Genomic DNA, 15,233 nt, shown 5'->3' on the forward strand with positions numbered 1-15,233 from the left:
GTGGCATAACCATCTGGCAGATTCCTAGGCCCATGTTTGAACCATATGTTCAAATACAGTATCTGCAGGCTTCAAGATTACCACACAGCTTAGGGGTGTCTTTTTGGCTCTGAGCAAAAAGCAAACAATCCTTATCACAATTTAATCTCTATAGAGAATAGAGGCTTGTCCCCTCTCTCCATTTCTCTCCATGCCCCCCCCCCTCCATTTGTACAGAAGTTGTGCAGTAGTGAGGAGCAGTTATTAGTGGGTCTGTATTACTCCTCTCTTCTGGACTCAAGCAGCAATGCAGCTGCTGAACTTGTTCCCCCAGTTGGAGAGAATGACTTCGACTGTCCAATGATCATCAAACAAATAAGGAAAGGAACTACTCAAAGGATGCAATTACTGGAGCCCCAACATCAGGGATGCTTTCCGCACCATGTAGGGAAACAGCCTGTCAAGGTTCCTCCCCCACTCTGAACTCTAGGGTACAGATGTGGGGACCTGCATGAAAAACCTCCTAAGCTTATCTTTACCAGCTTAGGTCAAAACTTCCCCAAGGTACAAAATATTCCCCCCGTTGTCCTTGGCCTGGCCGCTACCACCACCAAACTAATACTGGTTACTGGGGAAGAGCTGTTTGGACGCGTCCTTCCCCCCAAAATACTTCCCAAAACCTTGCACCCCACTTCCTGGACAAGGTTTGGTAAAAAGCCTCACCAATTTGCCTAGGTGACTACAGACCCAGACCCTTGGATCTTAAGAACAATGAACAATCCTCCCAACACTTGCACCCCCCCTTTCCTGGGAAATGTTGGATAAAAAGCCTCACCAATTTGCATAGGTGACCACAGACCCAAACCCTTGGATCTGAGAACAATGAAAAAGCATTTAGTTTTTTACAAGAAGACTTTTAATAAAAAATAGAAGTAAATAGAAATAAAGAAATCCCCCCTGTAAAATCAGGATGGTAGATATCTTACAGGGTAATTAGATTCAAAAACATAGAGAACCCCTCTAGGCAAAACCTTAAGTTACAAAAAAGATACACAGACAGAAATAGTTATTCTATTCAGCACAATTCTTTTCTCAGCCATTTAAAGAAATCATAATCTAACACATACCTAGCTAGATTACTTACTAAAAGTTCTAAGACTCCATTCCTGGTCTATCCCCGGCCAAGACCCAGCAACAGACAGACCCAGACCCTTTGTTTCTCTCCCTCCTCCTAGCTTTTGAAAGTATCTTGTCTCCTCATTGGTCATTTTGGTCAGGTGCCAGCGAGGTTACCTTTAGCTTCTTAACGCTTTACAGGTGAGAGGAGCTTTCCCTTGGCTAGGAGGGATTTCAAAGGGGTTTACCCTTCCCTTTATATTTATGACACAGCCAAAAGAAGATAGAATTAGGATAAAGAGTGAAACATTTAAGTCAGGTATTTCAAAAGTTACAGTTCTCATAGGTGGTACCAAAAGGCCCTAATGGTGATAAAATACAAGCTATTTTTATATTTGTCTACAGTTCAATAATGTACTGCTATTAATTTTAAATTAGTTGATACCCTAAACATGAATATTCACTTTAAGGATTTGGCTAAATAAAAATAAGTGCTCAAAATACCTGAACTAAGAAGTTAGCAATTGAAAGATTGCGGTGTTGATAGCCACAGAAATCTGCTTAGTTCAAGTATTGATTTGTACTGTCAAGTGTTAACTCTAGGTTTCAAATTGGCATTTTGTAAATAAATGTTAGTTAAGAATTATTAGTCTTGCTTATTGAATGTGTAATGGTGTTAGTTTCTAAAATCTTGACTGTATGCTAATATCTGAACTGTTAAGTGTATTCAGTTTACATTAAGGTTACAGAATTCAAAGAGTCTAGAAATGCCAAAGTTCAAAAGTAAGTGAACTGGACAGAGCTGGAACAAGGTAAGATTTACTTTGTAATTAGCTAGCAGATGGATGTGGAAGACGCAACTACAGTTAAAATTGGGGTACAGAAGCAAGGAACAGGCTACATGTCTTGAACTTAGAGCCCAGTAGTTTGGTGTGTGTGTGGTTTTTTTTGTTTGAGGAATAGCACTGATAGTTTCAAACTTCTTATATATGGGATCATATTACCTTGGAGGAGGGGGCAATAGGCAAGTCTTTGAGATCATCCTTGGGAACAATGACCAATGCAAGTGTTAACTGAAACTGACTCTTGTAAATTAGGCAGTTAAAAATGAAATATTAGAAGTCTCCCTCAACACTGCCTTCCCTATGAAATTTGTCACTGGGTGCTATTCAAGTTCACTGTTTTATTACATGGCAGTGACTTTGAGGCACTGCCCTTTACACCAGGAAATCATCAGACACACTCTTGACAAACTAAACACAACTGAATCCAGTCAGTTTATACGTTAGAAGTGGTTTGTGATTATGCCAATGTAGTTTTACAGTCACATTTTCCTATTTCTTAAATTTTGCTTGTTGTGTAGAAGACCTATTACAAACAAAGGGGGAAAACTGATTATACAAGTACTCTCAAATGCAGATCAAAAACTTCTACTCCTTGTTACAGTAAATTTAGATATGAAACAATTGTAGGCAACTATATTTTCAGAGCCATTTAAATTGTTTGCAGTGTTTACAGCAATGTTGGGCTCACCCTCTCATATAAATTGTGTAAGGTTTTTTTTTGTTGTTTTTTTTTTAAATCCAGCATGTAGGAAATAGGAATGATTTCTATCTCCTCTCCAAAAAGTTAAGTGAACTCATAAAAATTAAGTAGATTAACTTAGAAAATATGGCTGGTTGTGGGAGGCAGAATTCAGAGAACTTAGAGTAATATGAATGCTTCCATTTAAGGCTACATTTACTCTTCAAGCTAGGGGTCTGATGCCCAGCTCTTCCGCAGATGCTCAAGGAGAGCTAGCCTGAGTATAAACAGCAGTACGTCTGAAGTAGCACAGGAAGCAGTAGTACATACTCACAGGATTCAGAGATAGTGTATTCAGCACGGCTAAGTCATACCAGTGCCCCTGCCACCACAGCTACACTAATACTCCTGCTAGCTCTTATACATGCTCACACTAGGTTGATATGTGAGTTGGCACTCCCAGCCCTAGGTCATAGTGCAGATGTAGTCCAAGATGACAAACACTCCTGTTTTCCTTACAAACACCAATCATCTGCACGGGCACATAACAGCTACACCTATATAGTACTGTACCAGGTGAAGGGGAAAAATCTGTGGGATTTTTTTTTTTTTTTTTTTTAAAGAAAGCTACCCTTCCCCACCACATAGATTGATAGGACAACTAGTTTTCCTAGGCCAGGAAAACTGATAGTATCCCTTTGAATGGCACACTCTACTCTCTACAAATAAGCATTCACTACTAAGCACTTCATGTTGTCCAGGAGAGCAGGATGCCTTCACGCAGCATCATCAGAACTTCTCCAGCAACTGTAAAATAAGGGCTCAAAGACTTTACAGACAAGTCCAACCTTTATTTAAAACTACATTTTAAACCATTTTAAAATTACTAAACAAATCACAATGAATAAAAAAGATTAAGACAGAAAAAGAACAGTGCAGTAAGAATAACTAGAGGATTCAGTTACAGCTGTTTAAACTGCCCTGGGCAGAAGTTAGCATATCTATCCTAAAGGCAGTAGTGTGTCAAACTAATTTACATTTTTATACAAATTCAAATTGAGTGAAGTTTGTGCCCATTTTCTATATGCACTGGTATATGTGGAGAAGGGCTAGGAAGGAGTTTCTGGAAAAAATGTTCACGCACTTTGAGCTCCAGCAGTTTCTGCAAAATAAAAATTGTACTCATTAATGTCCAGGAACAATTACTGAATCTCAAACACACATTTTAACAGGTATATGTTTAAAAGTATTGCTGAGAACATCTTGACAAAACAAGTCCCTCCTCATTGTTGGTCTATACACAGTTTGCACATTGTGTTAGGTTGCACCTATTCCACTATCATGTGGGCACTCGGATTTCAGATAAAAAGCACCCTAATGCAATTACCAACTTAAGCAAAATTGAAAGAGGGTACTCAACCCACAATTAGTGTCCACAGAAAGGAGCTCTACCAATTTAACTAGTTTGGTTTAGAAACCAATTAATTCAGTGCAAAATGAACTCCATGAACTGTTTGCTACTGACCTTTCTGGAAATGGTCAGTAGCCAATATAAATTGTGAGTTTGATTTTCTAGCCCTCATTGGCTCGTCAGTTGCCTATGATGTAACACTAAGCATATGGCTGCATATATTTGTTGACTAATAACTAGAAATAAATGGTCAAACCTAGCTATATTATTATTAGGCAATGTTTCAAGGGATTTCCTCCAATGCTCCTCACTCCCATTCTCCAAACATTGTATTGTAGTTTAAATAAATTACCGAAATAATTGAAACCACCGTGATTATATTGCAGTATTTTGACAAATAGAATATGCAGAATTTTTAATTTTTTGGTGCAGAATTCCCCCAGGAGTAACTGACTTATAAAACTTATACAATCAGATCCTTCCTTACTATTAACTTCCATTTGAAAAGGATTGCTTCTTTAGTCACAGTCAAGAATATCCTGACTTGTAAAAATTAATGGAAGCAGCAGCAGCAAACAGAACATTTAGGTCAATACACATTTTCCAGTATGTCATAATGGAAACATTGACAATCAGAAGATTGAGTTTTCTTGCTTTACTCAGCAATAACCCTAAAGGGTTTAGACCCTAATAAAGCTTAACTCTCCCAAGAAGAGATTAAGGCGTTAGGAATTTAAAGAATCTCTCACCAGGTTCTTTTAGTGTTTGAGAGTCTCCAGCTAATTCTTCTCTTTGCATTCCATCACCATCTAGTATTGCATCAGACAAAGAGTTTGTCTGGGCTTCCGCCACCATTTTATTCATTAGATCTGCCTTTGGAGTGGATAAAACAAATGAGTTTCCAGAGTCATGTATATTTCTTCCCTTCCCGCATCCCCCCAATTTAAAAAAAAGACTCATTTTTGTGATGGGCACTTCTAAGTACAGAAAACCTCAAGCAAAATACCTCTGAATATATTGTAAGTTTAAGGGGCAAGTCTTCAACTCTCACAAAGTCATCTTCATCAGACTTTTGACTTATGTTTCCAGACCCAGCTTCCTGTTGATGACAGAATTTATGACATTTTAAGAAGAAAGTAGAGAGGTGCATGATTCTGTTCTAAGTACAGATACCTGATAACTAAAAATAAAAGAAATTAAGAGTTATATTTTAAGTGCTTGTATGCTCAATTTAACCTACAAACCGAATGAGTCTGGAGAGAAGGCTTAACTTTGAAATGACATTTTATATTTAAGAAAGACAATATGGAAACACAAATTATACGTACATATTCAGTCACTAACACAGGTGACTCTGTATCAGGGCTTCCAGCCATAGAGCTTTCTGGGCTTCCTGTCAAGGATTTGGTTTCTATGCACATTGTTTCTGATATCTGAATTTCATTTACTAGTAATGAAGGGCTTGGCTCTTCTGTTGCTGACACCTTGGTAGTACTAACAGACTCAGGTGCACTGACTGTTAGAAGTTTCTTATTCTCCAGCATATTGAGATAATGAGGCAAAATAGCAGGAACATCTTGTTCATCTAAAAACACAAAGCATTTTAAACAAGACATGGATTTTGACAAAGTAAATGGCTTCTTAATATTTTGTTTAAAAAACAAAAACAAAACACAAAAAAAACAACAACCACCTTCAAATGAATAACAAAAGCGAGTTTCCAGCAGACATGAGTCAGTATGTCTTTGAAATGAACAGGAACAGAAATTAATTCTGCTGAAACATTTGAGAGGGCAACAGCCTTGTAAACACTCATTGCAAACTAAAATGAACCTAATTAAAAGCCAATATATCAAGTTACAGATACCACATATTAAATACCTTTCTGAAGTTTATAGGCTAATCTTAATGTCAAGAATAATTCTGTGAATACAGAGATCAATTTTGGCAAAAAACTTGACCAATCTGCCTAATTTATAGATCAGATGCACAGTAAGCAGTTCAGTATTTCAGGCATTTTTTTTTTTAAAAGTTATTTCAAAGCATGTATAAGAGCAATACTATAAAGCCATAATTTACAAGAAACTCATCTACCCCAGTAGGTCATTTTAAAATGTTGTCAGTGTATAAACAGTGACACCAAAATCAGAAATATTTTAAGTTTAGAAATTAGTGCAATTATGTACCGGTAAATTGCTAAAGTGCAGAAGTACACTCATTTTAAGTTGTTTGGTAATAAAACAGAGTAATCCTTCACAGAGTTTTGGAAAGTTAATCAACCTGCAGTTGTTGTTAAACCACAGATTTGTTAAGATTGTTAATTTAAAATTCTGATGTTTAAATTAGCTTTTTAAATCATCCACAAACTTTATATCAAAACAAAATGTAAAATACAGTCTGCTGAAGGCAAGGTTAGTATTTTTTATGATGAATCAGCATATCATGATTAAGTTAGTTTTCTTCCTTACACTGAAGGTATTGACAGAGACTTGTGACACTATTCCCAGTAGCAGATACAACTTTAGAACAGACTGGTGCATGTAGAAAGGATCTGACATGAATGTTGAAGTTAAAGCACAATTATTATTATGACTGATGGGAACTTAAACGGCAAATGTACAATATGAGGTGCACATAACTGTCTGCCTTTTTTTTTTAAGCCTGCGTATGCTGCTCTTACATAAACATTTTAAAGAGTACAGTGTGCAGAATTTCTTAATGTTTTGCATGACTGCTGAAGCACAACAGAATCCACAGAGATACAGAGCTGTTCATCTATGAGAGGAACATAGGTCAGTGCAGAAAACACAGACTACTGCTAATTGTCTGAAATAGAAAATATATCTTAGGTGAGATAAGAAGCAACCACCATGACATGCGGTAGACTTGCCATCTTTTGCCAATAAGTAGCCAAGAATAGAAGGGCAATTTATTTTTGGAAGAGTTATCAGAGGGTTGACATTTTCCCATCACTTCTCTAGTAGATATGTACTTGATTTAGTCCCCATCTAATGTAAGGTTTCTTACACAGTAAAGATCACTTAAATAATTTTAAAAGCCTTATATTATTGACAATGAAGGATGAAAATGGCAGGGAGTGAGAAACAGGCACAGCAGCAATTATCTGTTGATTATGAAATTCAAACTTTACTTTCCAGTTTACTAAAACATTATCCTCCTCAGCTATTATTCATGGTTTTTCTTCTTGATACAAGAGTTATTCAATTAAAATTGTGTGAACCATGATATCAAAATAGTCCTGAAAGTTATGCCATGGACAAATGTCAAAACGCAACCCTATCATATACACTCAATTATATTGAGGTTTCTCTTTTAAAATGCTTGTTTTTTCTCATTTAAAATAATTAGATCACAGCATGTGCAAGAATCAGTAAAGCAATCCAATTAAAATAAAATCTAAAAAATTCTTACAAGTTTATTCAACTTCTTCATTCTTGGAGAAGGCAAATTCACATGAAAGTGATAGTATGGTTTTTTTTATGATGTACATAATTTAAAGTTTTACTCAGATCTTACCTTTAGAACTAACAGATTTCTGCTTAGATGATAAAATCTCATACTCATTTGGTTTATCAGATTCATCTGTTGAAATCTATATGGCAAAAATCATGTTTAGACAATCATGTTTAATTTCTATTAGGGAGAGTTTAGTATTTCATCTAGTCTACCCCTTCCTGTCCCAAGTCCCCCCCAGCAGGTATGCTTGTTCCTTACAGTATAAGCGCCAACATCTTGTCTATATTAGTTTTAAATTCTCGGTAAGTTCCACTGTTTACTTGTTAGTTGCTCTTCCATAGATTAAAAGATCTCACTGTTAAGATGTTTTTACACAATAGCCTTCGTTTTCCTTTTACCTTATTAGTCCTCATCATAAACCCATACATCAAACTGAAAAGCTCCTCTATAAGCATTTACATCATTCAGTACTTTTAGGCAGTTATACTTGCCTACCTCTTGTTCATTTTGCTAAATTGCCTATTTTTTAAAGGTCTTCATAGGTCAGTCCTTTCAACCCTTCACTCATTGGTAAATTAAGGAACAAGTCTCTAGAACCAAATCATACTCATTCAAGAGTTTCTAATGAACAATGAAGTGACTCAACAGCTAATAAAATACTGAAATTTTATTTTGAAATTTGCTACCATACTAGAAGGCTGGAGAGTAGCCAGTAGTTGTACCTATCTTTTTAAAAAGCTCTAGAAGTGATCCTTGAAATTACAGCCTAGTAAATTTACTTCAGTGCAGTTAAACTGCATTGAAAAAAATTTAGAATACAATTATAAAGCAAGTATTGGCACACTGGATGATGGAATGGCTTCTGCAAAGGCAAACTGAGTTTTAGTTATCTACTACAATTTTAGAGGGCCTATCAACAAAACAACGAAGAACGAACCATCACCTGACATGAACATTAACCCAGCAAAATTCAAACTGGAAATTTAAAATAAATATATTTATTTATTTAACACTGAAGGATGTGGCACATTTTCTCTCACTTGGTGTCTTTAAATCCAAGCTGGATATCTCTACAATATATGCCTTACTTCAACCATAAGTTGTTGGGCCAGATGCCAGGAATCACTATGTGAAGTCTGATGGCCTGTATTTTGCAGGTCAGACTAGATGACTGTATCAGTTCTACTTCTGACCTTAAAAATATAAGACGACAAGTGATGGGACTAGATGAATATGAAGTTTTAAATGTTGACAATGTATGAGACCTGCAAACTTCTCTGAAAAATCATCCTATTCAAAGTCAACTCTCTTCTCAAATTTTCTCTTTCCAATTTGGGGGGGGGGGGGGGAAGGCTTTATCTATCTAGTCATTACTTATTTCTAACTTAAAGTAACAACAGTTTGACATCACAAATGGCTACTGACTAACTAGGTGTTATAATAAACTGAATTAACATTCACTGAAGGTGGGAAATTAACAGCAAAAATATTAAAGCTAGAAACAGTGAATTTGAATAAAGTGTGAAATGCACCCAAACTGAGTGGCGTCACAGGGTCATAATGCAACCGCCTCTCTGTCTCCACTTATGGAGGGGCGAATGCTCCAAACCAAAGTATTGCTGCCACCACATGGACCAGGTCACAACACCTGAAGTGGGGAACCTGGCCCTGTCCTATGGGACAGGAACCACTGCTGGGGGGAGTGCAGGGTGGGCTCTTTCTCCAAACCCTTCCTTCTCTCCTCCCACCCCTGCCACCCTACAGGCTCCCTGCTCTCTCCCAATCATGGATATATTGTGGTTTTCATGCACCTCTGCTGTAAAATGTATTAAAAATTGGCATGCCAAATTCTAGTCTTAACTGTAAGGCCAGAAGATACAACTGATCATCTAGTCTGACCTCCTACATATAACACAGGCCATAGGACTTGCCTTTGAACAAGAACATCTCTCTTTTTGAAAAACATCCAATATTGATTTAAAAGTTTCCATAATGGAGAATCCACCACAACCCTTGATAAGATGTTCTAATAGTTAGTTATCCTCACTATTAAAAAATTACATCTTATTTCCAGTCTGAATTTGTCTAGCTTCAACAGCTAACCATTGGATCTTGGTCTCCTATATTGAAGAGCCCTCTTATCAAATTTCTGTTCCCCATATAGGTTTTCCAATTCTTTTATCACTCTCAAGGCTCATCTCCGAACCATCTTTAATTTATCAACAATCTTCTTGAACTGTGCACAGCAGAACTGGACACAGTATTCCAGTGAGGTTGCACTAATGCCCAATATAGAAGTAATATAGCCTCCCTACTCATACTCAAGATTGCCTGAGTTACAGATCCAAGGATCGCATTAGCTCCTGTTAGCTACAGGGTCACACTGGGTGCTCATGTTCAGCTGATTATCCTGGGAAGCAGTGATTCTGAAAAAGATTTGGGAGTCGTGGTGGAAAGAGTCTCCCATTCCTTAAGTATGGCCTACATTCTTTGCTCCCAAATGCATGACTTTAAATTTTGGCCATATTAAAACACATTGCTTGCTTACCAAGTGATCAAGATCACTTTGTATCAGTGATCTGCCCTCTTCCTTTATTTAGAACTCCCCCAACCTTTGTCCCATCTGCAAACTTTATCAGTAATGATTTTTGTTTTCTTCCAGGTCTTTGATAAAAACATTAAATACCACAGGATCAAGAACTGATCATGCAAATATCCTTACTAACAAGAACTCAAGAAGAATGTCTGACAGGAAAAAGGGTATCCACGTATAATATTTCTTTAAACAACCCTAGTAAGTGTAAAAGAAGAAAGGACTGGCATTCAAGAGTACAATGCATAGGTAACTTCCCTTCATTAAAATATTTTTTGGGTACCAAGTAGGTTAGCTAAGGTTTGTAGAACTCTGATAATACCTGCCCTTGTTCATTTTCAACTGTAGTGTCATTGCTGGCTTGCAGTGAAGTCTGGACATCCACAGGTCCTTCTTCAAACTCTTCTATTTCGTCATCTTCATTCTCATCTTCCCCACTTCCATAATTAGTTAGAGCTTGTGTTTCCGCTTTAGACAAACCTGAAGTCAGTCAATGCAAGAGTTTCAATATAGCTTAATCACTGATATAAGTTATACCGGCTCTTCATTAAAATTCTTGTCCTCGGTATTTCAAAAAAATAAAATTCAGACTTTAAGTAAGTTCTCTTCATATTCTGGAATAGGAGATAAGGCAACATTAGATACCTAGAACCTCAATATAACATGATAAATTATACGTCTGTGAGTGAGAATGGTTATGACCTGTAATTGTCTTGTGAGACCTTTTCCTGGAATGCAAATATTCTACAGAAACCTGACTGGAAGTACCACCGAACACCACTGCTGTGCTGTAATGTAATTAAGTACTTTTATTTATTGTAAGTCTACTTGAAGAGTACAACCATGGTGGAAGCAGAGATATTCAAGGATGGAACACAGGGACATAATTAGGAATAATGCAATGAAGGGAAAACATTTAGGTGGAATACTCAGGAAAAGTGTAGTGATAACAATTAGAGCTGAACTGCAGAATCAGAATAATAAAAGGAGAATGAAAGCCATTAGGGCTTGAAAAGATTCATATGAAGAGAGACTGAAAAGACAAATTATCTGCCTTAAAAAGGAGAGGAAAAAGAGGGAAATGATAAATAATGGTACAGAGAAGGTAGATTATAAACTTCTATTTCCCTGCATCTCAACATACGAACTTTCACTGAAATTTAAAGGAAATATTTTCTTCAAACAATGCATTAATAGAGTGCAGAACTCATTGTCAGACGATATCACAGAAACCAAGAACATGACAAGATTCAAAAAGTGATTGGACATGTATGTGAATAACAAAAATAGTTATTAAAGTAAGAAAAAAATCAGAAGGGATGTAAACCACATGCTTCAACGTTTAAGACAATCTAACTAGGAGAGATCATGCATGACAAGGCCTTCACAGGAGATGAGGTGGGGGATTTATCCCACATCTGCCTAATGTGGGGTTTCTTGACCCATCCTCTGAAGCTGGCCTGGTGGCTGGCCAATGTTAGACACAGGTTACTAGACTATATGGACCATGGATTTGTATCTTACAGGAATTCTCATAGTGGATCAAATCCATGGAATAAATTTGCTAAGTAGTGGAAGCTCCACTGCTTTTGGTATTTAAACCTAGACTGGACAAAATACTAGAAAATGTAGTACTGGAAATAATCGTGCATAGAGAGGAGAATAAACTAGATGAGTTAATAGAAAACTGAGATAAGACCTATTAACCTTATGCATGTATAGCACACACGAACAGTACATCATTAAAAATGTTGTCATAAAATTAGTTGCATGAAGTTACAGTAAAAATCTGAGTAACAACCTATCAAAACAATTAAAAACACACTTACTTATAGACACCGGACAGCCTTCACTCTCCTCATCTTCCTCCTGATCAGAAGCATCAGATCTCATACTTTGAGGAACTTCACCATCATTGTATATTTCTGATTCTTGTGTGGGTTTAACTGTTTCAGTTTCATCCTTGTCCTAGCCATAAGTAAAAGTAAACCTCTATTGAATAGATTTTCCCCTTATTCTGGACAAGAAGATTATTGTTACAATTAAGTGCATTGCCTCTGCTATACTCTGCACTAAAAACTTAGAAGCATCAGGAGAAAAAGCACCCAATGGAACAGATTAAGTACCAGATTAAGTATCATGAAAGGCCAGAAGAATCTGATCCTAGACACTAATGCATAAAAGCAACTGAATATAGGTTGTCTTTGGATCTGAGTCCCTCACCCACAGTGTCCTCCCTGCTCAGAATAATACCCTTGTTTTTCCTCATAGAAACAACATTCACAATTGCTTAGAGAAGAGTTCTCAGCAGTATGCCTTTTCTTCTTTAAAGACAGAAAGAACTGGGAAAAAGAACGGATATAAAAGCATAAACTCGGCCTGTGTGCGAAGATGTGTTTGAAACAGACAGATCAAATCCAACACATACTCAGTAGCCTTAGACTACTTTATGGAGGCTTGGTGGGAACCAGGCAACTTCAGATCCCAAGAAGACCTCAGAATAGACACCAGGACATTTAGAAGTTTCCAAGACTTCTTTCATGCCAAAGGAGGTGGATCCTTAGACAGACCCAGAACTAAAGGATTCCAAGAGTCTAGTCTTCAGGCTCCTACAGAAAGCTATTGCAGCATTGTTCACTATCCTCCACCTGTAAGAAGTAAACCCTGTGCGCACAAAGCAACCTCAAAGAATATTCATGTGCAAGGCACAGACAGACAAGGCATGTGACTCTTAACATCAAATGAGTGACACCAAGCACAGTTCAAATCTTGCCAGCTTGCAGAGATCTGCCACAGAGCCTATCAACACCACAACCCTGAGTAACAGAGAGGGAAATAAGATAGCTGACAGAGCTGAGTGGTCATTTGGAGTCAAAAGAAGCAGGAGTTGTTGATCATCACACAACGGTGATTAGTCAAATAATCCACACAAAAACCATGCTAATCATGAAGGGTGCAGAAAAAGGTTCCTATCCTCATAGCTAGCCATTATCAAGAAGGAGCTGAAAGTGGCTGGAGTCACAACTCCTCTTTATAACCTCTTTGTTTGGACCTGCAAAGTGGCCACTTTGCTATGCTTTTCAAGATGATTCTGCATTCACAGCACTGAGGGAAAACATCCCACAATGAGGCACTACAGAGGCAATTTTTGAGAACAAGTACTGAAAAGAAATAATGATGTGGTTCTACTCTGAAGAGAGATATTAAAAAAAGATATTGAGAAATTCCATGTTTATTGTGTCTATTTCTACATCAATTCTGCTAAGTTTATAAGCTATTTTTGTTTGTTTTAAACTACCAACCCTGCAAACTATTACTGGGATCTCAAAGTCAATCTGGCTCTTTCACACTTGCATCACCGTTAACAGAGATCCTGCAGGTCTCATTATGGTTTCAGTTAAACCTGATGTAACCTTTGTGTTCAAAGAGATTTCACAACTGTGAATGTCTTTAATGGGGATGCACAAAGATAACTGAGGACAGAATCTGGCGCTGCAACAAGAATTTAATGCATAAGAAATCGAATTAAACTCATGTCTGTAATCTGTGATGGCTCTGCTGTGCTAACAGAATGAAAATGAGTAAATCTTGGTCACTAAGTAATCTGCCATTATTGAATACATACAGAAGGGTATTTACTGATTAAGGAAGTTCACTTTCTTCTACATAAATCATTTTTCAGAAAGCTGCACTTTAAAAGATAGGTTACAGTACACATTGTGTTTCAGAGACAACTAAAGTAAAGAGTTGGTAACAGTCTAAGGAAACAGAAGAGGTATTAATAGGATATTTTCAATCAAAATTGAAATTCTGAAATATTTGCTTTCCAATAATCAGAGTTAAATGGATTGTTCAGAGACATTGGGTTTGTATTATCACTTTTGTTCAAATCACTACTAAAAATGCACTGAAAGTGATAACTAATGACTTCTGAAATTCTCCTACAAAAGGAGGAAAGACCGTTACAGTTTTAAAAAATAAGTATAACCTACTTTGTCTTCATCAATATCTTCAGCGGATGAACGAACGCCTACCTCAAGAACTCTCTTTGCCTAGAAGACAACCAATTAAATTATCTTCAATTCTGAACTGAAAATATCCCTTTTACAAAAATTTAGTCTACATATAAATCCACATTTAAATCAGAAATGGCTTTGAAATACTGGAAAAAATTGACTAAGCAGTGTCATACCCTTACTTAGAATTATGTTTATATATCATGCCTACTATTATAAATTCAATCTAAAAAATTGCAATAAAATACTCTAGCAAATATTTCTCAAGTCTTGCTGTAGTTTTTGAAGGGATACATCTTTAAATAGGTGTCATCACTATCTGGGAATTACAATACTCATTCAGAAATGCTTTGCTGGGTTTCTTACTGTTTAGTTATGTTTTAAATGAATATTTAGGACTCTTGTACTATCCCAATTTTACAGATATGTTCTATTCACATTAAAATGAAATTAGTTGAGCTGCATTTTTTTTAATTTGAGACTTCTAAAGAAAGCTACTAGGACTTCCATTAAAATATAAAATGGGAACAATTACAGTATATAAAAGGAAGTAATTAAGTAGTTGCGTAATGCTATGGTGGGGTAGTATTAATTTAGATTATACAAAGTATTTTTGTTATAATTTAGTTTTTTCTACGGTAAGTTCATTATGAACCCTGAGGATGCTGCTATGACATTCTTTAAGTGCCACCATGTGATCCCACAGCCTAGAACTAACAGTGATCATGATACATGCTGCTGGAATATATGGTGCCAACAATACTCTTATTTTCATTACAAGAATTTCTATTACATTCTTATTCATCGATTCCAAGGCCAGAAGGGACCATTGTTTTTATCTAGTTTGACTTCCTGTGCAAGACAAGACATAGAAATTTCCACAAAATAATTCCTGTTTGAACTAGAGCACATCTTTTAGAAAAAAAGATCCAGACTTGATTTAAAAATTGCCCATGATGAAGAATCCATCACAACCTTTGGTGTTGTTCCAATTGTTGTTTACCTTCACTGTTAAAAACATACGCCTTATTTCCAAACTGAATTTGTCCACCTTCAACTTGCATGTTTCTTTTTAATAAGAGGTTAACATTTTATTTACATTCCTTATTGAAGTTAG

General features: G+C 36.5%; 1 protein-coding gene across 13 annotated transcripts in view; it reads right to left on the reverse strand.

The window, feature by feature from the left end:
* Nucleotides 1–3,449: 3,449 nt before the first annotated feature.
* PCM1 (pericentriolar material 1) overlaps nt 3,450–15,233 on the reverse strand; it is an 88,092-nt gene continuing 76,308 nt past the window's right edge. For 10 of the 13 annotated variants that reach the window (XM_048848135.2, XM_048848134.2, XM_048848133.2 and 7 more), the window contains 8 exons: nt 14,093–14,152; nt 11,930–12,068; nt 10,423–10,580; nt 7,568–7,643; nt 5,359–5,615; nt 5,037–5,129; nt 4,780–4,903; nt 3,450–3,781 (listed from right to left, as the gene is read on the reverse strand). In XM_048848135.2, coding sequence (XP_048704092.2) covers nt 3,756–3,781; nt 4,780–4,903; nt 5,037–5,129; nt 5,359–5,615; nt 7,568–7,643; nt 10,423–10,580; nt 11,930–12,068; nt 14,093–14,152 — 933 coding nt within the window. In that variant the 3' untranslated portion in view covers nt 3,450–3,755. The remainder of the gene's footprint in view (nt 3,782–4,779; nt 4,904–5,036; nt 5,130–5,358; nt 5,616–7,567; nt 7,644–10,422; nt 10,581–11,929; nt 12,069–14,092; nt 14,153–15,233) is intronic. The other 3 variants (XM_048848136.2, XM_048848128.2, XM_048848127.2) reach the window with 1 other exon arrangement.

Source organism: Caretta caretta, chromosome 4 (genome assembly GCF_965140235.1).
Source record: "Caretta caretta isolate rCarCar2 chromosome 4, rCarCar1.hap1, whole genome shotgun sequence".
Lineage (NCBI taxonomy): Eukaryota > Metazoa > Chordata > Testudines > Cheloniidae > Caretta > Caretta caretta.